At 53.8% G+C, this 24266-nt stretch overlaps 1 protein-coding gene across 1 annotated transcript in view; it reads left to right on the top strand.

Annotated features, from left to right (window-relative positions):
- Positions 1-825: 825 nt before the first annotated feature.
- The window catches only part of ACOT11 (acyl-CoA thioesterase 11), a 53753-nt gene continuing 30312 nt past the window's right edge, over positions 826-24266 (top strand). The window contains exon 1 of the mRNA XM_042993847.1: positions 826-936. Coding sequence (XP_042849781.1) covers positions 826-936 — 111 coding nt within the window. The remainder of the gene's footprint in view (positions 937-24266) is intronic.

A 24266-nucleotide genomic window follows, 5' to 3' on the forward strand; every position in this document is an offset into this window, starting at 1 on the left:
GGAAGCACCACCATCCTCTGTCAGGTGCTGATGAGCATGTATCGCAAACGTGAATACCGATGGAGACTTTTCTAGGCAGCAACTTATGCCCATGACCATATCATGTATTTCATGTCACATCATATTACACTCTATAACATAACATATGCAGATGCACTCGGAGAGGGGGGAGGGGGGTCTCCACCTCCCCGGTTGGCAGGTCCACATTTTTCAGCTCTTCAGCTCTAGTCTGGTTGGAAGCACATGCCTTAAAATACTAACAGTGGTTCTCTCTGAGCGGAGCGATCATGGATGGCATTCATTTTCTTTGTTCTTTTCTGAACTGTCCATTTAGATTTTTTTCTATCAATACTCATTAGGGCAAAACAGTGTGTCTGGCTCAGAGAAGCTGGGTCCCAGCACCCAGCTCAGTGTTAGGCACATAGTAGGTGCTCAGTAAAGGTGTGACCGAATAGCAGGTATTACGTTTCTGGACTCTGAGGGGCTGACTTAGCAAGAACAGGCAGCGGCTTTTGCGCCCTGGCGCCTGTCCTGCTCCACGTGGACACTGCCAGGTCCGGCGCCCACGTTTCCGCTTCTGCCCGGCGCCCCGGGACTGACGCCTGGCGGGGCGGGGTGTCTGGCGCCGGCTCGGTGCCCTGGCCCTCTGCGATCACTGCTGCCGCTGCAGCCCGGGGCCGCCCCACCCGTACCCGGGAGGGGAGGGGACCAGAGTCATCGGGAACTCGCCCAGGCGCCCCCGCCCGCCCGTCTTTTACCCGCTGCTTCCTGTGCCTCCCGCAGCCTCTCCTAGCCTCCCCCATCAGGCTCGCTTTGGGACCTCGCATGCCCGGTTCTGAGCCTCTCCCCGCGGAGCTGCTTCCCCCCGAAGTTCCCAGCAGGCTCCCCCCGCCTCCGCCCTGCAAGCAGTTGGGTCTAGAGGGTCCCACCACTTGGGTAAGACCCCCCCTGCGCCCCTCCCCTGCCTCCCTGCCTGGGAAAGACTGCACTCCCTAGGATCCCCCTGCTGCTGGCTTCTCCTCAGCCCCAGCACTCTCTCTAGGCAGATCTGCCTCTACCCCAGGACTGGGTTCCAGACAAGCCTTTTGGTGCTTGACACACTTCTTGCTTGGGCAGGCTGAGGCATGAAGCATCCTGCGATTTGAGCTGAGCTGGGCGGGCCTCTCACCAGGATGGGGGAGGCTGGCTCTGGGAAGGGCCTGTGGACTCACACTCCAGAGGGTGCAGCCGATGCTGACTCACTTAGATCTGGGGTGGGTGGGGGAGCCCTAGCCCTTGTTGTGAGTAACCTCCGGCACAAGGGTCCAGTGTGAGGCTGGGTCCAGAGCTTCAGCAGCTGGGCCCAGGAGTTCGTTCTGGCCCCAGCAGATGGAGGTGCTGAGTGGGGCAGGAAGGGCATGTTTGAGCCCACTGGTCAGGATGGAGTTTAGGATTGGCTGGACAGGTTCGGTACTCTGTTCATGCATCCCTAATCTGGCCTCCATGGCTTGTTGGCAACCCCCCTCCCCCCCCCCCTCCCGCCCATCTCTACCACCTGTGTCTTCTCTCCTCTGCACTGTTGAACTGGCTTCCCACTGCTTTCTTTGCCCAGTTTCTCCACAGAGGGCTGTAGTTCTGAGGGGCTCTGGCCTTGGAGGAATGTTGATGTCACCTCTACTTCCTGTATCACCGCCTCCTTGCTTTGTTCCTTCCTCCTGTCCCCCTTCTGTTTATCTCAAAACTTCCTTTATTCTGCCATGCCAAACCGAAGGGGCCCCCAGAAGGAACTGGAGTCTTTAGACTGGAGAGTAGGAGAGAATGACATTCCTGCACTCATTCATTCTTTCATCCATTTATTCATTCATTCATTTGATCATTCATGTACACGTGTGTTTATTCCCATTCATTCACTCACACATTCCCTTGTTCTTTCACATTCAATTATTCCTTCATTCTTGGGACACTTATACTGAGCATCTACTATGTTCGAGGCCCTGAGTGTTTGGTGGGGGCAGGATACTCTGATGAATCACCTCCATCCCTGATGTCAGCCGTTCAAGGTCAAGAAGGAGAAATTAGCACAAATCAGCCCAACTTAAGAGAAAAAGCAGTATGAGAGAGAGATAAAGGGCTGTGAAGTGTGTGCGTGTGTTTGTGTGTGTGGAGAGGGTACTGAGAAGGAAGATGGAATTTTCACTTAGGAGGAGCTCAGAAGACTTCCTGGAGGTGGTGCCATCTGAGCCAGGCTTGATGGGGGCCAGGGTTGGGATGTAGAGCTGTCAGAGGGCATCAGGGAACAGCGGGAACAAAGGAAACCCCAGGTGTGTGAGGGGACAGTTGGGAGCTCTTTTCATGGCTTGAGACTATTAGAAGAAATAAGTCTGGATGGGGAGGCCAGGGCCCGGTAGAGGACAGGACATGTGCTCCCATCTCTCTGCCCTCTGTCAGGCCAGGGGAGCAGCCGCGTTCTGGGTGACCCAGAGCCACGATCATGGGGTACTAGCAAGATCCTTGTGGCTATTAGAGTTCTTTGATTGCTCAGCAGTCTTAGCCAGAGTGAGCCCTTCAATCTTGGATGTAGGTAAGTGGAGCCTGGGGTAGTAGATGTGTGTATGGAGCAGGAGAGAGCTCTAGGTTCTAGCCCATGGAGGGGTTCAGCTAGGGCAGTTCTGAAAGTGGGAGTTGGAGTGGATGATGTCAGAGGTCCCCAGAGAGTCTGTGGTCCTATCTGGAAAGGCAGAAGAGGGAATTCCTGGGAGTTTGGTTATGTATTCACTCATTCATTCCCTCCTTTGACCCTATACCACTTCCTGACTGACTTCCTCCTTCCTTCCTTCCTTCCTTCCTTCCTTCCTTCCTTCCTTCTACCTTCCTTCTTCCTTCCTTCCTTCCTTCTTCCTTCCTTCCTTCTACCTTCTTCCTTCCTTCCTTCCTTCCTTCCTTCCTTCCTTCCTTCCTTCCTATCAGTACTAAACTCTTGTTCTGGACAGACCCTGTGCTGAGGACTCAGGTGACTCAGATCAACTCCCTGTCCATGTGAGTTCCCAGTCTCATGGGAGAGACAGACCCGTGCCAGAAAGTGACAACCCAGTAACACTGTGGCATATAAATGGAGGTGACTCCACTGTGTTTTGTCACCGAGTGGGGTGGTACAGCTGAAGAATTAATGTAGACATTTGTCTTCTAGCCAGGAAGGCCCCATCTGTGGGGCCAGATGAAGGATGTCACGTGGGAAAAGAAGCGTTTGTGGCAGAAAATACTCAGGGTTCCTGGGGCTTAAAAGGCAGGCTTTCCCAAGACATGGGACTCCCCAGAAGCACACTTAAGGACCATGCCTTTAGGCCATGGGCACCGCAAGCTCATTCCACACCAGAAATGAGCCTGTAAGATTTGAGAACCTCTAGAGAAGTCCTTGGTCAGCATAAGCTGTAGGCAGTTGTGTGGAGTGGTGGTTACACTTGTGGGCTCTAGACTTAGATCAGAGTTCAGATCCTTAGGCTAACTCTTATCAAGTGCATGCCTTGGGACAAATGACACTTTGCCTCTGGTTTTCCTCTGTAGGAGAATGATAATCATAGTACCTTCCTCCTAGGATGAGGCCTGAAGGTGGTAACCTCTATGACATGCTTGCCCAGGGTGTGTGAGGAGAGCTATGACGATGGCAGTGATGATAAGAGTGATGTACAGTCAAGAGCTGTCCCACAATCTCTGGGTCTCATTCACCCTAGCTGAAAAATGGGAGGGCTGGCCCAGCTCACTGGCTCTCAAAGTATGGTCCGTGGACCAGTAGTGTCAGTATTACTTGGGATCTTATTAGAAATGCAAATTTGGGGCATCTGGGTGGCTCAGTTGGTCAAGCATCTGACTTCGGCTCAGGTCATGATCTCACCGTTCGTGAGTTCGAGCCCCGTGTTAGGCTCTGTGCTGACAGCATGGAGCCTGGACCCTCTTCCAGTTCTGTGTCTCGCTCTCTCTGCCCCTCCCCTGCTTTTCTCTCTCTCTCTCTCAAAAATAAACATTAAGCACAATAATAAAATAAAGAAATGCAAATTCTTGGGCTCTCCTGGAGCTTTACAGGAGATGTGGCCCAGCAATCTGAATTTTATTTAAAAAAAATTTTTTTTTAACGTTTATTTATTTTTGAGACAGAGAGAGACAGAGCATGAACGGGGGAAGGTCAGAGAGAGGGAGACACAGAATCTGAAACAGGCTCCAGGCTCTGAGCTGTCAGCACAGAGCCCGACGCGGGGCTTGAACTCACGGACCGCGAGATCATGACCTGAGCCGAAGTCGGCCGTCTAACCGACTGAGCCACCCAAGCACCCCTAAAAAAATTTTTTTTTTTAATTTTTTTTTCAACGTTTTTTATTTATTTTTGAGACAGAGAGAGACAGAGCATGAACGGGGGAGGGGCAGAGAGAGAGGGAGACACAGAATCGGAAACAGGCTCCAGGCTCCGAGCCATCAGCCCAGAGCCTGACGCGGGGCTCAAACTCACGGACCGTGAGATCGTGACCTGGCTGAAGTCGGACGCTTAACCGACTGCGCCACCCAGGCGCCCCTAAAAAAATTTTTTTAATGTTTATTTATTTTAGAGAGAGAGAGTGTGCACTAGCGAATGAGCAGGGGAGGGGCAGAGAGAGAGGGAGACCCAGAATCCGAAGCAGGCTCCAGGTTCTGAGCTGTCAGCACAGAGCCCGACGTGGGGCTCGAACTCACTGACCATGAGATCACGACCTGAGCCCAAGTTGGACACTTAACCAACTGAGCCACCCGGGCGCTCCGCAGTCGGAATTTTAAAAAGCCCTTCACATGATTCTGCTGCAGGCTGAAGTTTGGGGACCACCGACCTCACTATCACTTAAGACCTCTTCTGTATCCACTTTTCCAGGACTGTGATTCATCTAGGCACGTGGCATGTTTCCTATGTTTAGGGCCCTGGTCTGGGGGCTGATGGGAGAGGGCACAGAGATGAGTAAGATATGGTGTCAGCCCTGAGGGGGCTCCCGAGTGAATTGGGAAGGGGAGGCAGATCCCTATGGAAATATTCATTGAAGTAACGGACCCGACAGAACTGCCAGAGAGATACGAGTCAGTTCCATAATAAAGAGCAGAGAGGAGAGAGACCTTTCTCTTTCTCTGCAGAGAGCTCTGGTTCTCTGTTGCTTGTTCCTGACAGTATACCGATTCAACCTTGCTGGAGTGCCGCTCATAAGTCTTACTGAAGTCTCTTGTATTTTGTGCCTTGCTGTGGGGTGGGGTGGGGTGGTCAGGGGTGGTGATTCTAGACAACTTCTCGCAGACTTTGGGTAGCTCACTTTTCATCCCCGGCTTCAGTGTATCCCTCTGTAAGGTGGGGGGACCAGACTGAGTCCAGTGAGTCTGGGACATTATGGACTGCCGGGGAGGGGGCAGGCTGGGGATCAGAACCTCTCCGGGTTTCCATTCCCTCATCTGCACAGCGGGGCCCTGAATTGCCCTGGCCCCCTGCCTGGATCCAGTGAGATGAGCTTTCCCTTCTCTGGGCTGTTTTCCTTACCAGTCGAGAGAGGTCTCATGATTCCTATCCTGTTCACTTCACGTGGCTTTTAGCATGTGGAACATGTTCTTCATTCTCAGAACTTCTTGAAGCCCCAGCCCTGTTGCCTGGCATTCAAGGTCCTCCTCGACAGATTCCCAGCTTTTTTTTTTTTTCCTGCAAGATGAGAATCCATACTTCCTATTACTGCATCCTGTTCTGTTCCTGTTAGGCCTTCTATCTCATCCCTCTTCTCAGCCTATCCAAACCCATTCAGTCTTCAGGCCAGAGAGCACCACCTCCTCCAGGAAGCCTCCTAGATTGCCCCAGCCCTCCATGCCCTCCTTGGACCATCTTGCTGTCTTTTAAGGTGTGACTTTAATTTCTCACTTGGTGACACTGGACTGCTGGGTCTGTTATTTCAGGGGAAGCCTTGAGCTCACAGGGGTGGACATTAAAGCCCTTGACTCTTAGAGCAGGGAGGCCCAGAGACAGGAGGGAACTTGTTGACAGTCACACGGCACATTAGTGAGAGAACCAGGCCCAGAACCCAGGTGTCTTAGGCCTGGGGGCAGGGGCGGGGGGGGGGGCGGTGGAGATATCATCAGGTGTGTGGGGAATGAGCTAGAGGCAGTGAAGGGCAGAGGCCTCAGATCCGGGTGACCTGTGTTCCAACGTGGCTTTGTACTCGATAGCCGTGCCACCTGGGGTGTGTCACCTACCCTCCCCAAGGGACCTTCCGGTGGGGTCGGAGTGAGGACCGGCACCAGGCCTGGCGCACAGTCGGTGCTTGGTTATTGTGAGGTGCTCGTTATTACTCCCGACCCATCCGTCCACCCCAGCTCCTCTGCCTGGCTCTCGCGTGCCTTCTTCTCTTAGCCACCGAGGACTTTATTTTATGGCCCCGTCGTGAAAAGTCCAATGTCAGCGTCAAGGCCTCCTCGTTAAGCCTCTTGCAGAAGTGAGAGGGAGAAGGGAAAAATCTGGGTGGTCTCTAAGTTGGTAGTGGCTACGGAGGGCCCCGGGGCGGGTGCCCAGGGGGGCTGAAGCCTGTGAAGCTAATGAGGTGAGATTTAGCAGATGCCACTTTAAGAAAAGTCGCATTGCTCATTGTAAGGAAACGAGGGGGTGTGCCCTGTCCCTGGCCAGTAGCTGCACTGGGCTGCACTTGGGGGCAGCACTCCCAAGGGTGAAGAGTCCTAGCAGGTGGGGCTGGTGTCTCTCCGGGAGGCTGCTGGCAGCTCCCTGGCCTCCTGCCACCTTCCAGCCTGACCCCTTGTGGACAGATGGAAACCAGGTGACCATTTGGCCAGGCTAACTGGCTGGGGACAGGAAGGTGGGAACTCCGGCCCCCTAGGAAGGACCCTGGAGCCGAGAGACCCCCTGAGAAGGATGTCAGGGGCTGGAAGTGGGCTGGAAGCGACCAAGTCTGGCTGTGGCTGGAAGCGAAGTGCAAGTCCGGCTAGGTGCCCAGTGGGCGGGCACAGGGCCCCCTGACATGGCTGGGGTCCAGTTGGCAGCCTGTCTCCTTCCTCTCCACCAGGCGGGCACAGGAGCCTTGGGAGGGGGTGCTCTGGGAGGAGGGGGGCAGAGGGCAGTGTGAGGACGGGCAGGACTCAATGATAACAGCTGGGCTCAGGAGGGGCGGGAGCTCGGGAGGAGGAGCAGGAGGAGAGGCCGACAGGCTTCATTTGGAGCCAGAGCCTGGCTGTTGCTCAGGTTACCAGTGTCTCTCTCAGAGGGTGCGACCAACGGTGTGACCAGCTGGTGGGGTCTCGCCGCAATGATCCAGAATGTCGGAAATCACCTGCGAAGGGTATGGAGGGCGGTGGGCTGGGGGCTGATTGGAGGCAAAGGAGAGGGGGCTGGAGGTTGCGGGGGTGGGGGTGGTCCCGAGAGAAGATCGAAGTTTCCAGTTTAAGTCAGAAGTTCTATGGCTTCTCTCTCATTTTCCACGGACCACTTTCTAGCTCTCTTTGAAGGAGGAATGGCAGAACTCCTGGGCTGGTTTATTAGAAGCAACAATCCCCAAACCAGCCCCAGGGGCCGTTAGCTCCCCCGAGGGCTGGCTGTGTCTGAGCTGGACGCTGTCTGCGTCTGGAATTCTATTCTGGGGGTGTGGGTTTCTCCCAGCGGAGTCCTGTGCGTGTGTCTGCTGCACATCTGAGCTCCGTGGCTGTGCGTCGCGCTGGAGTTCAGGGCTCGAAGGCCTTGACGCTGAGAGATGTTACAGGGCTGGGGAGGGGGTGTGTGAGTGGGCGAGGGTGTGGCAGGACCAAGCCCCGGATTCTCAGGGACGATAACCTCTTTCAGAGAGCAAGCTTAGGACCAGGCGTGGGCTGTTGGAAAGGCGTTCTGCAAGGTGTCCTGGCAAGACCACGTTTCCCTGGAATGTCTTAACGAGGACTTTGGAGCTGAGATTAGATACTGAGGCATGGGACAGACCCAAGTGTTCATCACCGCCTGGCGGGTTCCTTTGATCTGGTGAAATGACTGGCAGGGGTTGTGCTGAGCATAGAGTGGGTGTCCTCTGAGGATGTTTTCAGGAAAGCCTTTTGTGAAAGGGGCAGGGGTGAATACATCTCTTACTTATCCCCTCCCTCCGTCTGCATGACGGCCGCTCACCTCAGACCTCGGCACCCTCACCACCCAGGACGCCTTCTCCCTGCTTCCCCGATTCCACAGCCGGCCCCTCCAATCGCCCTCCACTGGAGGGATGCTTCTAACGGACACGTGATTATTCCCCACCTGCTCAGCCGGCTGCCTTCAGTACAACGTTCACATTCCTTACCTGCTACCAAAGGATCTTGGTAATCTGCTTCTGCCTGCCTCTCCCCCCTCATCCTTCCTTCCCGAACCCCTGTGCATTCAGCGTGGTGGCCACACTGAACTGCTTGCCACTGCCTCAGTTGACCACGTTTGTTCTCCTCTCTGTGCTGTGGTCTGTACTGTGCTTTTTGCTCGGGGGGCCCCCAGCTTCTTTCTGCCCCCTGGAAAATTCCTTCTGGGCCCTCAGATCTCAGCTTAGATGCTGTCTCCTCTAGAAAGCCTTCCTAGATTTCTCAGGGCACAGGGAGCCTTTGTGTTAGTGCCCATCTCTCCCACCAGCCAGTGAGTTCCATGAGGCTGCTCTTGGTGTGCCCGGCGGAGGGCTGAGCACGGTCAGGGTCCCGGACAATGCCTAACGAATGAATGGGCACAGGCAGCTTCTCCGTGAGGCCAAGGGTGGGATCTGAGAAGCAAGGTCCCATCTCCTGAGCACGGGGCAGAGAGCGTTTTCCAGGCGAGGCTATGTCTTGGGCGCTTCATGACTTTTTCCCCATTGATCCCCATCAATAACTGGGAAGAAGGCAGTGGAGAAGGGATGTATCATCATCACCGTTTTACAGAGATAACAGTATCGTAGTAGCAAATCTGTACATAGTGCTGGCCACACTGGGCACGATACCAAATGCTTTGTATATATTAATTCATTCCATTTTCTGCGAGGTAGGTATAGGTATCATCCCCATATCCCAGATGAGGAAACTGAGGCTCAGAGGGGTTGAGGACTTGCCCAGGCTCAGGATCACACTGGCAGGAGGTGGCAGAGCTGGGATTTGAACTCAGGCAATCTGGCTCCAGAATCTGAGCTCTTAGGGAGCCCGAGGCTCAGCCCAGCAAAAGCCCAGAGAGATTCCAGCCCACACATTCCGAGTCTGAGCCCAGGCAGCCTTTTGCTTCCCCAATACTCTCCTGCCCGCTCTCCTGAGCTGGGGAGTGGAGGTAAGTATGGGGGTGGAATTGGGCTCATAAGGTGGCATGGGGGACCTCGTGCCGGTTGAGAACACTCAAGCCTTGATTGCCACCTGTGGACCATCTCCTGCACACAGATCTGTTTTTTCCTGAATTCTCTTAGTTCCCTGGGAAATATAGGACGGTTTGGGATGATTTTCTGGGTTGTTACCAAAGCTGTTTTTAATGAAAAGCAAGCAAATCAAAAAACCCACTGGGGACATAGAAAGCCAGGTTGACTGGGAACAGAAGGGAGGCCTCAGATAACCCGTAAGCTTTGCCTCACAGGCTTTGGGGGCCCTTGTCAGTATCCTGTGACACTACAGACACGGGCGTTTTGGAGTTAGGTGGTTCTGGCTCTTACCTGCCACTGGGTACCCAGTGAGCTCTCGAAACACGTGGATGAATGAATGAATGAGGCGGTGAGTCTGCTGCCCAGCTTGGGGAGCAGGGTGTGGGGGAGGAACGCTGCTTGCCTGTCGGGTGGTGCCGGGAAGGTCCTCCTGTCCTGTGTCAGTCCTTGCCTCTCTGAGTGGAGACCCTCTCCTTCCCCATCCGAAGTGTCAGACTGTACTGGGGACTGAGTCCCGCGCTCCTGGTCTGGCAGGGATCTGCTGGAGCCCTAGTGGGAAACTGGGAACCTCTGCTCAGCCTGCATTCTAGCCTGGTCAAGGTCACCTCCCGGGAACTTTATTTACTCTGGGGAAGGTGATGGGGCTGTTTATCCCAGCTCCCCTGAGGAGCCCTGCACCCTGGTAGTGTTGCCAACAGGGTGGTGGCAGATCAGAAAGAGCCACGGGTATCTGCACACATGCTCATGTGTCCACCAACCTACACGCTGCTCCCAAGCCCTGGCAGTGATCCCACTGCTTCACCTTGAACCTGAGGACAGCTGGAGGTTCTCTTCCCCGGCCCAGCCAGCCCCCAGCCTCACTGAGGGTCTAGTTCAGGGTATGAGGAGGTTTAGGCACAATGCTTGGCCACCCCTGGATTAGAATCCTTTCTTCACCCCATGGCTCCCCATCTCTGGTTGTTCTGTGAGGTTCCCAGCCTTGACATCCTGGGGTTCAGGACTTTGGTGAAGGGCTTGTGTACCATCTTGAGGTTGGTCCTCACAGTGAAAGGCAGGGGCCTGTCTGCCTGGAGGACCCCGCTGTGTGGTGAGGAGGGGAGACCCGCAGGAATAAAATGACATGCCTATCGTATGGTATGAGGGCAGAAGCTACCGAACGGATGAGTGACTATGAAAGCTCAGAAGGGCGCTGTTGTGCCCGGAAGACTTCCTGGAAGAAGAGGCAAGACTCAGACACTTAGTCTGAGCCTGTTCAGGAGCCCCACGCGAGCCCTGGTCTCAGCCACGGACAGACACCCTTAGCGGTTGGAGTCTGGAGGGCTCTTCTTCATCCTTCAACACCCAGCTCAGCCATCATTTCCCCTTCCAATCTGCATCCTGCCTGCTTCCAGAATTAACGGCGTCTCCTCAGGATACTGTGCTGATTACAGTTGTTGCCTCCACAGGGATTAGCACGTGGCAGGTACTGAGTACTCTGTGATGAACCCAGGCTGCTGTGTGGAGACACAGTGAGCAAGTGTCGAGTCGTCTGCCTGGGGTTACACGGCTCTTAAGTGGCACTGCTGAGATTAAGCCCAGATTGTTGGAGAACTGGGAGCTGGGCAAGAATGACGAGAGAGGTTCAGGGGAGGGCTCTCTGAGCTGGCGACAACGAGGCAGAAACCTAGCAGCTGAGGAGACGGCCAGGGGAAGAGCTGGAAGAGCATTCCGGGCAGAGGGAACGGCATTCAGTTAGTTGCAGGCTCCGTGGTGTGAGGGGGCTCGGTGCGTCTGAGCTACCGAGTGGAGGCCGGTGTGGCTTGGACAGGAGTGAGCGTGGAAGGGACTGAGGTAAGGGTGTGATGTGCTGCAGGCTGGGGGTCCGGCCCTTATAGGCAGGGTTTGGGGTTTGGAGTGCTGGCAGTCGTATCGTCCTGCCCGCTAGCCTGTGTGGTCCTTGGGGACGTGCTGGTCCCAGACTTAGTGCCAAGGTACATAGTCCCTGCACACTGTGCTCAGAGAAGCTCAGAGACCTAGGGAAACACATCATCATGGCTCCTCTCTGTCTGGCCAGCGCCATGAAGGTCCTAGCCACCTTCCCATCCACACCCTGACCGCCCATAATAGGAAGGTGGCGATAGGCCCGGCACGCTGGTACAGACAAGGCGCAGAGAAGGGAGATGCTGTACCTGGGCTCGTACGGCTGGCGCGAGACTTGGCATCCCTACCTGCCAGGCTGAGACACCCCTCTTCCAGCCCCTCTCCTGGCCAGGGCGACATCTGGAAACTCTGTGCGTCCAGAAAGTGGCCTCACTGTCACACTCAGACCCACCCCATCACAGCCCAGCTTCACGCACTGGCAAATGCAGATTTGGGGCTGATCACCTGCCCCCCACCTCACACACACCAGGGTCTGGGGACCTGTGTCTGGTCCAGGCCGGGCCAAGTATCGCCAACATGTCTGGACAGCTGCTCACGAGTCTGGAGAGCTCACTTTAGGGACATTGACTGTCTTTACCCTGTAGGCCTTCACTTCCTCATCCGTGAACCAGGTCTGTTCCTGTCCATCTTGCTAGATCGTTGGCAAGATTAAAGAGTTGGGAGGAGTGCGGAGCCTGGCACACAACAGGCCGTGGTAAACGTTGGTCCTTCTCTTTTCATCTCTACTGGACTTCAGTTCCCTTAGTGTTTCAAAGCCAGGGTCAGTTGGCTGGATGAGATGGTAAAAACTAACTCGTTGTTGGGTACCTGCCACGTGTCAGACACAGTTAAACGTCTCAGTAGCTCTGCTGGGCTAGTGGTATTCGTCTGGTGTGACATATAAGAAGACCAAGGCTCTAGCCCTGAGCCACTCGGAGCTAGTTAGAGAATTCAAAGTCTTGTCTGAGCCCAAGTTACAGCTGGGCAGGGGCCCGGGTGCCATGGCTGTTCTCCTTGTCCTGGGCCGACCTGGCCGAGCGGAGAAACTGACACCTCTGCCTCGTGCCTGCCCTGTCCTGTGTCTCCAGGGACAGATGGTGCTGTCGGCTGGATGCTCTGCCAGCTCCCCTGGCCGCAGACCTGCGAGCTCCTGCCATTCTCCAGGAGCAGGCTCCTTGTGTGCGGGCGGTGGCATCAGGGCAGTGATGGGAAGGACCAGAGCCTGGCAATTTGGGGACACTGGGATGAGTCAGACTGGACCTGTCCTTAGGTGCCCGCAGGCCGATGGGGAGACAGAGGGTGGGACACACTACTGATGACAGCAGAGCGTGGCCAGGCTGTGACAGACGGAAGCCCAGAGGTGGCCCTTTACCAGCCGAGGGGGGCAGGGCAGGATCCCTGGGGGAAGTGATGGGTTAGCATGGCCTTGGGGGCCTTTTCAGGTCAGGAAGCCCGGTCCAGGCAGAGGCATCCGTGCGTGAGATGTGGGAAAGAACTTGTTCCATTAGCAATGGTGAGAGAATTTGGCAGTGAGCCCTTGAGGAGTCCCTCTCTGGCCCCCTTGCCCATGTGATACGTATATCCTGACTGGGGGCTCCTTCAGTAATAATAATTTGCCCTCAGCACATCAGACATTAATTAATTAATGTCAGTAGACATTAAGCATGAAGCATCTCTTTTGGAGAGGTGGCTTTGGTGGTAAAAAAAAGCAAAAACCCAGCTCCAGCACTGAGGGCAGAGTGCCCTTAGGCAAGTCCTTCAGACAGCCCGGGTCTCAGTTTCCTTTCTTTTTTTTTTTATTTTTTTTAAATTAAAAAAAATTTTTTTTTTAACGTTTATTTATTTTTGAGACAGAGAGAGACAGAGCATGAATGGGGGAGGGTCAGAGAGAGAGAGGGAGACACAGAATCTGAAACAGGCTCCAGGCTCTGAGCTGTCAGCACAGAGCCTGATGCGGGGCTTGAACTCATGAACCGCGTGATCATGACCTGAGCTGAAGTCGGACGCTTAACCGACTGAGCCACCCAGGCGCCCCTCTCAGTTTCCTTTCTTATACAAGAGGGATAATCGTCCCTCACAGAGTTTTGGCGAGGGTTACATGGTAGTATGGATACAAAGCCATTATATGATGTATATAAAGGCCTAGAACATGGCAGGTACTCAAAAAATTATCATCGGGGAGGGTGGGGGAGAAGGGGAGATGTTGGGCAAAAGGTCCAAACTTTTAGTTCTAAGAAGAGTAAGTTCTGGAGACCTCGTGCAGCGGCACCGGGACTACCGTTAACCATGTATCACAGACTTGAAATCTGCTGAGAGAGTAAATCTCAAGCGTCCTTATCCGCAAGGGTGACTGTGAGGTGACATGTGTTAGCTTGATTGTGGTCCTCGTTTCATGGTGTATACGTGTATCGCAGCATCACGTTGTGGGATCTAAATATATACAATTTGTATTTGTCCATCACTGGGACACCAGGGAGCCATGGGACCTGGCCCCGAGTTCAAGGAGTCTCTTATCTTCTCCTGGGTGCACCCACTTCATAGACTGGGAAGCGCCGTGCATGCCTTGTCCTGTCTGGCTATTCAGAAGCCCAGCGGGTCGGCCGCTGGCGCTGGCCGCAGCAGCTTCTCTGCTGTGGCCCCGAGAGGCCCATCCCTCCGGATGGGCTGCGCGCTGCCCGGGGTGGGGGTGGGGGGAGCGGTGGTGACGCTGAACCCCGGGCCTCTCCACTCCTTTTGGTGACCTCTAGAACAGGCTGCGATCTGCCCCCGGGGTGTGGCCCTGCCAGGTGTGGCCCATTCCCAAGCCCAGGAAGTAGTCAGAGGTCAGGAAGGGAGCGGCCCTTAGGCCTTTCTAAAGCAGCCTCAGGCTTCCAGCACTCTCCAGGGCTGAGCTGAACCAGGTGGGTCTCCCTTTCCGTTTGGTCCCTTAGGGAGGGTATGGAGAGACCTAGCTCCTGTCCTTCTCTGGGGATACTACCCGCTGTGAACTGTGGGTGGGTGGGGGTGGGGACAGATAAGTGGTCTGGAGTCCCAAGACTCTGGCTGGTTCTGGGCTAGAGGATAGCGGCTACTTCTTTCTTAGCGTTCATTTCCATGTCTATAACTTGGGACTGCGGGGTAGTCGTGGTCCCGGTCACTTGAGGCTGCTTTGTGCCAGGCAGGTTAGCACCATGCTGGCCTTGACACAGAGGAGCCGAGTTTTAAGATTGAGGCTTTGGGGGTCATGGGGGACGTGGGGGACGTGGGGGAGGGGGGCTGGAGAGAGGAAGGGGCCCAAAGACTAAGTGAGTTTGGGCCAAGGAAAGGGGCAAGCCCAGCATTGCTCCCAGCACCCCCACTCCACACCCCAGGGCCTCCTGGGACTCTGAGTTTACCTGATCCCCACCCATCTTGCTTAAGACTAAGAGAAGGTGTGTTTCATTGTGCAAACTGATTCTCAGCAAGGCAAACAGGAGACTGAGAGGGACTTCTGAGCCTGCTACGCCCTCTGGATGGGCCACTGTGAGGGTGATGATGGTGGTTGGGGTGCTGAGGTCCCTACAGCTCAGGGAGACGGACTGGTCAGAGACCACCCCACCTTCAGCTCTTTCTCCGTATCACCCAAAAGGCAATCCATGGAATATCTCCAAAGTGCCAGGCTTTGTCTCGGAAGTCCCATGGGCTGTGTGACGTAATCTGCCTCCAGGGCTGGCCACGCCCCCTGCGGCACCCCTGCTGGGCTCTGGAGTCACAAGAACCCAAGCCACTCTCCCCTCTGCCTTTAAAAGTTTTTTAAATGAAATGAAATTACGTTTATTTAAGATATTAACGTTTGGTGTCTTAAATGTTTATTTATTTTTTTTGAGACAGAGAAAGAGAGCGAGCGGGGGAGGGGCAGAGAGCGAAAGAGAGAATCCCAAGCAGGCTCTGTACTGTCAATGCCAATGTGGGGCTCGAACCCACAAACAGTGAGATCATGACCTAAGCTGAAACCAAGAGTCAGATGCTCAACCGGCTGAGCCACCCAGGTGCCCCTATTTTTTTATTTTATTGACAGCCCGCCAGTGGGAGGGAGGGGCAGAGAGAGAGAGAGAGAGAGAGAGAGAGAGAGAGAGAATCTTAAGCAGGCTCCACACTCAGTGCAGACAGAGTCTGATTCGGGGCTCCATCTCATGACCCTGGGATTATGACCTGAGCTGAAATCAAGAGTTGCTCTGTCGGTTAAGCATCTGACTCTTGGTTTCGGCTCAGGTCATGATCTCAGGGTTCATGAGTTTGAGCCCTGAGTTGGGCTCTGAGCTGGCAGCGTGAGCCTACTCGGGATTATCCCTCTCTCTCCCTCTCTCTCTCTCTCTCTCTCTCTGCCCTTCCCCTGCTTGTTCTCTCTCTCTCAAAATAAATAAATAAACTTAAAAAAAAAAAAAAAGAGTTAGATGCTCAACGGACCAAGCCACCCAGGTGCCCCTCCCCTCTGCCTTAAAAAAAATTTTTTTTAATGTTTACTTATTAGAGAGAGAGAGAGAGAGAGAGAGCAGGGAGGGGCAGATAGAGACTTGCATGTTCTACCCACAGAGCCAGCCAGGTTCCTCTCCCCTCTGCCTTTTACTGGCCATGCGTCCTTGGGTGGATCTTTCCATATTCCCCGAGTTTCCTTTTCCTCAACTATGAATGAGGACTCCTGCTTCAGAGCGGAGTGGAGATTCAAGGACCCACAAGGACTAGGCCTGGCACACAGTAGGGACACAATAGATGGCAGCCATAGATTTCTAAAATGGGATCTTCAAGCTCCTGAGAGGGCAATTCTTGGACAGCCTGTCTGTTAGCAGCTCATTGGCTCAGAGAAACCCCTCTCCTCCTGGCTGTGTCCCATCAGCATCCAGATGAGACTCTGGTACCTCCTAGCCTCTAAGCCAAACAAGATCCCTCCCCTCTACCCATGTCCCTCCCCTTCCAACTACTTTCTGGTTTCTTTGCTCCCCTGTCCTAGAAAAACCTCTGCAAGAGTTTTCTGTGGTCCCTGCTTCCACTTCTCTACCTCTCATCCTGTCCCTAGTCCGTGACTCCTGTCCTCGCCCTCCCTCTGCCCCCTTATAGCTTCTCTGCTCACCTGCTGGGACAGCTCAGCACCCCGCACCAAGAGGCACCCTCCCCCTGGAGACCCACCCTCTCCTTGTGTCTTTGCAGCTCACCCAGGGTCCCTGTGGTACCCTCTGCATGCTGCTCCCTCCCACCGACTTCTAAATAGCTCTGTCCTTGCTCTCTCCTTGGATGATGTCTGTCCTACTTACTGTGGCTGTGTGGCAAACCACCCCCACACCTAGTGGCTTCAAACAGGACCTGTTTTATTGCATCTTGAGATTTTGTGGGTCAGGAATTTGGGCAGGGCTTGGCTGGGTGTTGGTGGAGGTTACTTGGCGGTATTCAGCTGGTGGATGGGCTGGCCTTGGGAATCCAAGTATGGCATCACTGGTATCTGGTCCCGGGGTAGGAATGGCCAGAGGACTGGGCCTCGCTGAGACTGGCCACCCTGCTGTTCCTCTGGCAACCAAGCTTGTCCCTGTTCTTCCTTGGGATCTTTGCACCCTCTGTTCCCCTGCCTGGAACGCTGTGCCTCCAGAGCCTTGCATGATCGCTCCGGCTCGTCATTCATTCGGATCTGGGCCACGAAGCCTCCTTGAGTACCTAGCTCAAATTAGATCTCCTCATCCACCCCTTTCTGTCTTCATCTCATCCATTGTTTCTTTTAGCACTTTTTACTCTCTAAAATGATCATGTTCCTTTGCTTGTTTATCGTCTGTCCGTTAGAGAACATGTTTAATGTTGTATTCCCAGCATCTCGAAGGGATGAATGGGAGTTTTAAAAAAGATTGATGTTGATCCGTAGCCAGAATTGGCCTCTTTCTAACCTTGTGCACCCCTATTTGGTCTTGTGTGTGTGTGTGTGTGTGTGTGTGTGTGTGTGTGTGTTTAGATTTTATTTTTTAAGTAATCTCTATACCCAATGTGGGGCTCAAACTCATGACTCCAAGATCAAGAGTCACATGCTCTACCAGCTGAGCCAGCTGTCCCTGGTCTTAGTTTTGTATTTTACTGAGACCCTCCTGTCTTCTGACCTGGCCAGCCCTCAGATTTGTAGCCTGAAGCCCGTCACCAGGCCACATGTAATACAGCCTCCTTGCTGTCCCCCTCCTGCGGGTTGTCCTCCCATGCCACCCCTCCCCTGGACTCCCCCTCCCAGGGCTGGGTCTCACCCCGCTGGAGGCTGCCTCCTTCCTGTCACAGAATCCCCTGCCCTAAACGCATCCCCACCCTCCACCGTCACCACAGCAGAGGCCTTCAGCAGCAATTGTCACTGTTGTAGACGGATGAAATCGTGAGGACACGCTCATCAAGGTGGAGCAACCCCAGCAGCCACATAACTTAAAGAGCAACAGAAAAACTTAAATGCAGGCGGATACCACGAATCTTGTTCATTTCATCTGCTTGGTTTTATGTTTATATGTTACAGCCTTTTAGGTGGCCATGTGTGACTGGGTTTGTCTTCGTTACAGCCATTTGGTCAAATGTTGAACGGACCAGACAAATGTGACACTCCATTGGAGATACCTCCAGGTTTAATTTAACACATTTCCACATTTTTATTGAGCATTTACAATGTTCTGGGTCTGTGCAAATGCAAAATGCACAGAATGTGTCTATTCCTGTGGCTCGAAGTAAATGGCTTAAGGTTATCCAGGGAGACTGAGGAGGGGCCAGGGTTCTAACATAGCTTCTGTCCACTGGACCTTGCTCCGGCCCTCCTGCTAGCCCCCTGGCCTTCCTGTTTGTTTCCTTCTCTCTGTCCTGCTCATTGTTGCCTCAACAAACCTTTCTCGAATTCCTCTGAGACAGTATAGGGCATGTGGGGACAGGTATGAGAAGGCCATCTTGAAGCTGGAGAACTTGGGGCCGAGGGAAGGTTCTGGAGTGTGGTGAGTGCCTGGAGAGAACCATTGGTGCACCTGTTCAGCACAGCAGCCTCTGCCAGAGTCCAGGCCCAGCTCTGGGTCTCTACCCCTTCGGCCTGGTGACTCGGGGCCTTAGAAGCAGCCCCTTGAGGTTGGTGTTCCTTTGTTAGGCCTGTTCTGAGGCCTGGTTCACGCCTTGCCGGTGTAAGGAATGCGTCCATGGATAACGTCAGAGCTCTCACTCAGGCCACTCTGCTTAGGGATGGTTTCTTGAACACTTTAGGGAAGAAAACGTTGGTGTGCTGTGTGAAAGGTGGGCCCGGGGCAGGCAGGAGAACTGGGGAGCACGGGGGGGGGCCTCCTGCTGAGGGTGGGAGAAGGGGCCCCACCTGCTGGGGAGGACAGGACCCTATCCCTTGCACGAGGGGCCCGCAGGGGCTGGAGAAGGAGCTGGGGCCTCAGAGGGGCCTTGGGCTGCCAGCTTCCTGGGCTGGGAAGTCCCAGCCCGGGGCCAGAATCCCTCCAGCAGGGCTGAGAGCAGCTGAGGCCTGAGGAATGTGTGCAGCAGGGGAGTTGGGAGGGGGCGCCTTCCTGCCTCTTTACTTCTCCCTCTGCTGAGTGCCTGTATCTGTCTCCTTGCTTCTCCTTGCTGCTCTCTTCCCTCCCAGCCTCTGTGCTGTGACCCCAGGGTTTCCTATTCTCTCTCTCTCTTCCCACCTTTTCCTCCTTCTCTCTCTGTGATCTCCCTTCTCCCCACTTCTCCCTTCTGGCTCTTTCTCCCTCTCCCCTTTGCCATCCTGGAGGGTCTTGGGGTCAGGTAAAGGGGCAGGATCTTGGGTGCCTGTTGCCATGGTGACCAGAGGCAGGTCTGGTGGCAGTTTTGGCTCTCTGTCAGGGAGCACAGGCAGGGCTGTGATGAGGGGAGAGGCTGGGCTTTCTCTCATTGTCCCCACAGAGCCCACCTCACTGCCACGGGCTCTAGCATGGGGGTGTTGCCCGGGAATGTGGGTTTCTGGCTGGCTACTATCAGACTCGTCTCCCCTGAAGGGCCACACAGTGGGGGCCGATCGCGCTGGGGGTCAGATTGCCTGTTTTCAGATCCCTCCTACCTCTTTCCGGGGTTTACTGGAGGTAGGCGGAAGGGGGTAGCAAACAGCCCCAAGGCGGGGAGCGTCAGGGAAGCAGCAGTGAGTGGTGTGGGGGGCACAGAAGAGCTCCAACAGGCAGGTCCACTCCTCAGTGGAAGGGTGTATGTCAGAAAGGAGTGAGCCCCCCATCTCTGGGAGTGAGCAAGCTCATGCTGGACCCCCGCCAAGACGTGCGGTAGCTGAGACTCTTGGACCCGAGAGAGGTAGTCTAGCCGACACCAAGTGTCCTGAGATCTGAGGATTCACAGAGTACAGTGTTCAGCTCTGAGAGCTTGCGGGTTCCTCACCGGTGGCGGCCACCTCCCTCCCTCACAGGCTGCTGGGCCTTGAGCATCCGTGGGACAAGTGCCTTGACCCCAGACAGGGCAGGGGGACCGGGTAGTGATTACCATCGCTGTTGCCTGCAGTGAGGGGAGGAGAGCGTGTGTGTGTGTGTGTGTGTGTGTGTGTGTGTCCGTCCGTCCTGGAAGGGCCCTCGACTGTGGCACAAACGTGCGGGATGCAGCAGTAAGACGAGAGTGGCCCAGCAGCCTCGGCCTTTGAGTCAAACAGACTTGAGTTCCAGCCCCAACTCTGCCCTTACCGAGCCTCTATTTTCCCATCTGCAAGATGGAGAGAACAACAGTGGATAACAGAGCTGTGTGTGAAGATGAAATGAGATGGTGCATACAGCACAGTACCTGGCATATGGTAAATATTTAAAGAAGGTGGGAGGGGCTCCTGGGTGGCTCAGTCAGTTGAGCATTAGTTTTCGTCTCAGGTCGTGATCTCCTGGTTTGTGGGTTCGAGCCCCGCGTCAGGCTCCGTGCTGACAGCTCAGAGCCTGGAGTCTGCTTTGGATTCTGTGTCTCCCTCTTTCTCTGCCCCTCCCTGCTTGTGCTCTGTCTCTTTGTCTCTCAAAAATAAATAAACATTGACGGGGCGCCTGGGTGGCTCGTCGGTTGAGTGTCCGACTTCGGCTCAGGTCATGATCTCACAGTCTGTGGGTTCGAGCCCCGCGTTGGGCTCTGTGCTGACAGCTCAGAGCCTGGAGCCTGCTTCTGATTCTGTGTCTCCCTCTCTCTCTGGCCCTCCCCTGCTCATGTTCTGTCTCTCTCTGTCGCAAAAATAAATAAAAACATTTAAAAAAAAATAAATAAACATTGAAAGAAATTTTAAAAAGAGACGGTGGGAGGGTGACTGCTCTCAGTCTCCTCTGCAATTTTATAAATGAGGAAGGTGGGGCCAGAGAAATGAAAAACTGTGCTCCCAGGCCATGGGTCCTTCGTCGGGGGGCACACTGCCAGGGCAAGGCCCAGACAGTACAGGGGGGTGGGCGTGAGAGTCCGTGCAGGGGGGCCACACGCAGCCAGTGCCTCGTCCTCCAACTTCCACACAAGCTCCCTCAGTGTATCCCCTTGTTCCGTGCGACTTGCCATCTAGACCTTGGCTCCAGGAGGGCAGGGCCCACTCCGGCAGGCCCCCCTCCGACTCACAAGAAGCGAACCACCACCATTTACCAAGCACCTGCCATCTGCTCCCTCCTTTGCACCTCAGGACAGGCTGCAAAGTACTCCTTTACAGAGAGGGAGGGGTGCGTGGGGGTGCCTTGCCCTTGAACCGGGAGGAGGGGAAGCAAGTTGCCTGGGGCCCCTGTGCTTCTGAGGGCAGGTCTGGGATTCACGTGTATTCTGCCCACCTCCGGAACCCACTGTCCCACGCTGTCTCTGCTCCCCATGGTTCCGTTTCCCCAAAGTGAGAAACCAAGACCGCTGACAGCCAATTGCCCCCTCACATGTGCACAGCACTTCACAGTTAGCCGGGTGCCTTTGGTTTGGGGACCTCCCTTAATTCTCATGCTACTCTTGGATGCAGATGGGGTGGGGGTATTTGGTTTTTTTCTTCCCCCCCCAAGGAGGAAACAATTTCTCAATAGCTTACCCAAGGTCTGCCTGACTCTGAAGGCCTTTGGACAGAGAGCCGCCCATGCCTGTTTCCCTGTCCACACAAATAAGCAGTTTGTAATCCATCTCCAAAGCCCTTCCCACCCTCACAGTGGACGAAGGGGCTGTGGTATAGATGGAGGCTAGAGGTCAGCACTCTGTGCTTCAGAGCTGGGTGACCTTGGACAGGACTTGGGACTTCTCCAGGCTCGGGTCCCCTGTGTACCTTCCCAGGGACAATGCCTCAAATATGAGGTATGAATGAGAAAGCATTCAGAAAATGCCCTTCTCACCCCATCTGGCCCCTGGCAGGCTTCTCAGTGGGACAGGGGGAGTTTTCAAGATGACGTGGCTGAGGGTAGGTGTCAGATTTCAGACAAGGTTATTTTTACCCTTGGGGGTGGAGGAAGGCAGGTGGTGTTTAGGCTCTCTGTTCTAGAATGGGGTGAGGGTGCAGGAGTGGGAGTGGGGTCTCTAGTGGGGAACCTCACCTGACCTCATGGCCGGCATTCTCCCTGGGGTGAGTGTCTACATGGGGTGACACTAGTGGAGGTTGGGGACCCACTGAACAAACTCATTCACTTGGTCCACAGTGAGCCAGGTGCTGTGCTGGGCCCTGTGGACTCCAGGAGGAGAAAGACAGGGCTCCTGCCTGTTGTGTCTTCTGGTCTAGGCCACCCAAATACTCCCACGGTGCACTGAATGTTGGTGGAGTGGAGAGTATTAGAGAGGGGAGGTACGTGGTGCCAGGATCATGAGAGTGGGGAAGAGGTGATGGACACGGGGGGTGAGTAGGTTTTGCAGAGGTGAAGAGCACTCTAGAGAGAGGGACTGGCATAAGCAAAGGCCCTGTGGTGGGAGGTGTGGCAAGCCCCTCTGCGGGGCCTCATGGGCCTTGGTAAGGAGTTCTTCCTGTATGCCAAACCCTTCATGGTTAAAAAGAGTCTTGGAGACTATCTAGTTAAATATCCCACTTGACAGATGAGCAAACTGAGACCTAGACAGCTAATCATGAAACCTAACATTTTTACCATGCTAAACACTCTTGCTTCCAATATCTTTTTTAAAAAAATGCATTTGACATTTTATATTTAAGTTAAATTAGCAGACTTCCCTGTTATTTGTCTAAAATGGTTACTCTTAAGAGTTAAAAAATAATATTAATTTATCAAGGTGAAATACACATAACGTAATTAACCATTTTCTTTTTTTTTTTTTAACGTTTTATTTTTAAGATAGGGAGAGACAGAGCATGAACAGGGGAGGGTCAGAGAGAGGGAGACACAGAATCTGAAACAGGTTCCAGGTTCTGAGCTGTTAGCACAGAGCTTGACGTGGGGCTCGAACTCACGGGCCATGAGATCATGACCTGAGCCGAAGTTGGCCACTTAACCGACTGAGCCACCCAGGCGCCCCAACCATTTTCAAGTACAGTGCAGTGGAACTTAGTACACCCACTACCTCTATCTAGTTCCAACCTTTCCATCACTTCAAAGTGAAGCCCCTTAACTTTTAAGAAGTTTCTCCCCTTTCCTCCTGGGGACAGGAGGACCCTGGTGACCACCAATCTGCTTTCTGTCTCCATGGACTTATCTGTACTGGGGAGTTCATATAAATGGAACCATTCACTGTGTGACCTTTTGCATCTGGCTTGTTTCACTTAGCATGAGGCTTTGAAATTCATCCACGTTTTACGTATCGATCATTCCTTTTCATTACTGACTAATGCTGTGTTATATGGATATACCACAATTTGTCTATCCATTTATCCGTTGACGGACATTTGGATGCTTTCCACCTCTTGGCTGTTACGAATAGTGCTGCTATGAACATGTGTGTATATGTATTTGTTTGAGGCCTTGTTTTCAGTGCCTTTGGGTATATACGTAGGAATGGAATGGCAAAGTTATATGGTGTTTCTATGCTCAGCTTTTTGAGGACCTGCCAAACCGTTTTCTATAGTGGGTCAAACATTTTATATTCCCCCCAGCAATGGGCAGGGGTTCTGTTTTCTCCACATCCTTGCCAACACTTGTTATTGTCCATGATTTTGGTTATAGCCATTCTAGTGGGCTCACTGTCTTTTATAATCCTCAGTATAACTTCAGGTTCTTTTATTATGCCCATTAGGCAGATGAGGAAACTGACACGTGGAGAGGTAAAATAATTGTCCAAGGTCTTCTGGGGATGAGGAACTGATAAAAGTCCCCTTGATGTTCAGTTTTGTCCCATGTCCCATGAAGCTCTACTTCTGGAAGGATGGGGCTACCCTGAGGAAAGCTTGTCCTTAGCTCAGAGTTTCAATTGTACCCCATACCCCACCTCCCTTCCTCATCAGAGTGGGGGTGTAGGGCAGGATTAGAAGGTTGGTGGCCCTCCCATCCCCCTCTTTCATACTGGGAGAGCATAAGAGCTGGCTGTCAGAAGAAGGGGGAAGCCCAGTGCCTGATCAGCCTGTGCCAGACTCTGGGCTCTGGACGGAGACTCAGGGTCCTGGCCTCTACTCTTTTTGGTCACTGACTGGTTGCATGTTTGGAGTCATTTGCTTCCTCTCGCTGAGTGTCAGACTGGAAGAATCTCTTCCATCTTCCCCGTCTCCAAGGCCCTTGAAAAATCTGTAGAAATTCTGTAGACATGTAAGTGGACTTCGGCTTGCTCAGAAACAAGGTATCTGAGTTTGCTCACCAGTAAAATGGGTAGAACAACAATGCCTCACGGGGCAGATGTAAAAATTACTGAGATAACACATACGAAATTTCTCGGCATAGAACATGATGCACAGCAGGTGTTCAGTAAATGTTAAGCAAGGGACTGGTGTGGGAGACGCTTAACACAAAATGTTGGTCTCCTGTTCTACCTTCCCCACCCCATGATCGTGAAAAAATGTCAAGTGCCAACACAGCCTGTGGCCAGAGGCAGAATGAGGATGTTTGTAGAGGGCACTGGGGACCATTGTTTTATCCTATAGAGTGAAGATATGATCTCACGTTATATGACAATCAGAAGGCGACGGGACAGCCCCCTGGT

Source organism: Panthera tigris, chromosome C1 (genome assembly GCF_018350195.1).
Source record: "Panthera tigris isolate Pti1 chromosome C1, P.tigris_Pti1_mat1.1, whole genome shotgun sequence".
Lineage (NCBI taxonomy): Eukaryota > Metazoa > Chordata > Mammalia > Carnivora > Felidae > Panthera > Panthera tigris.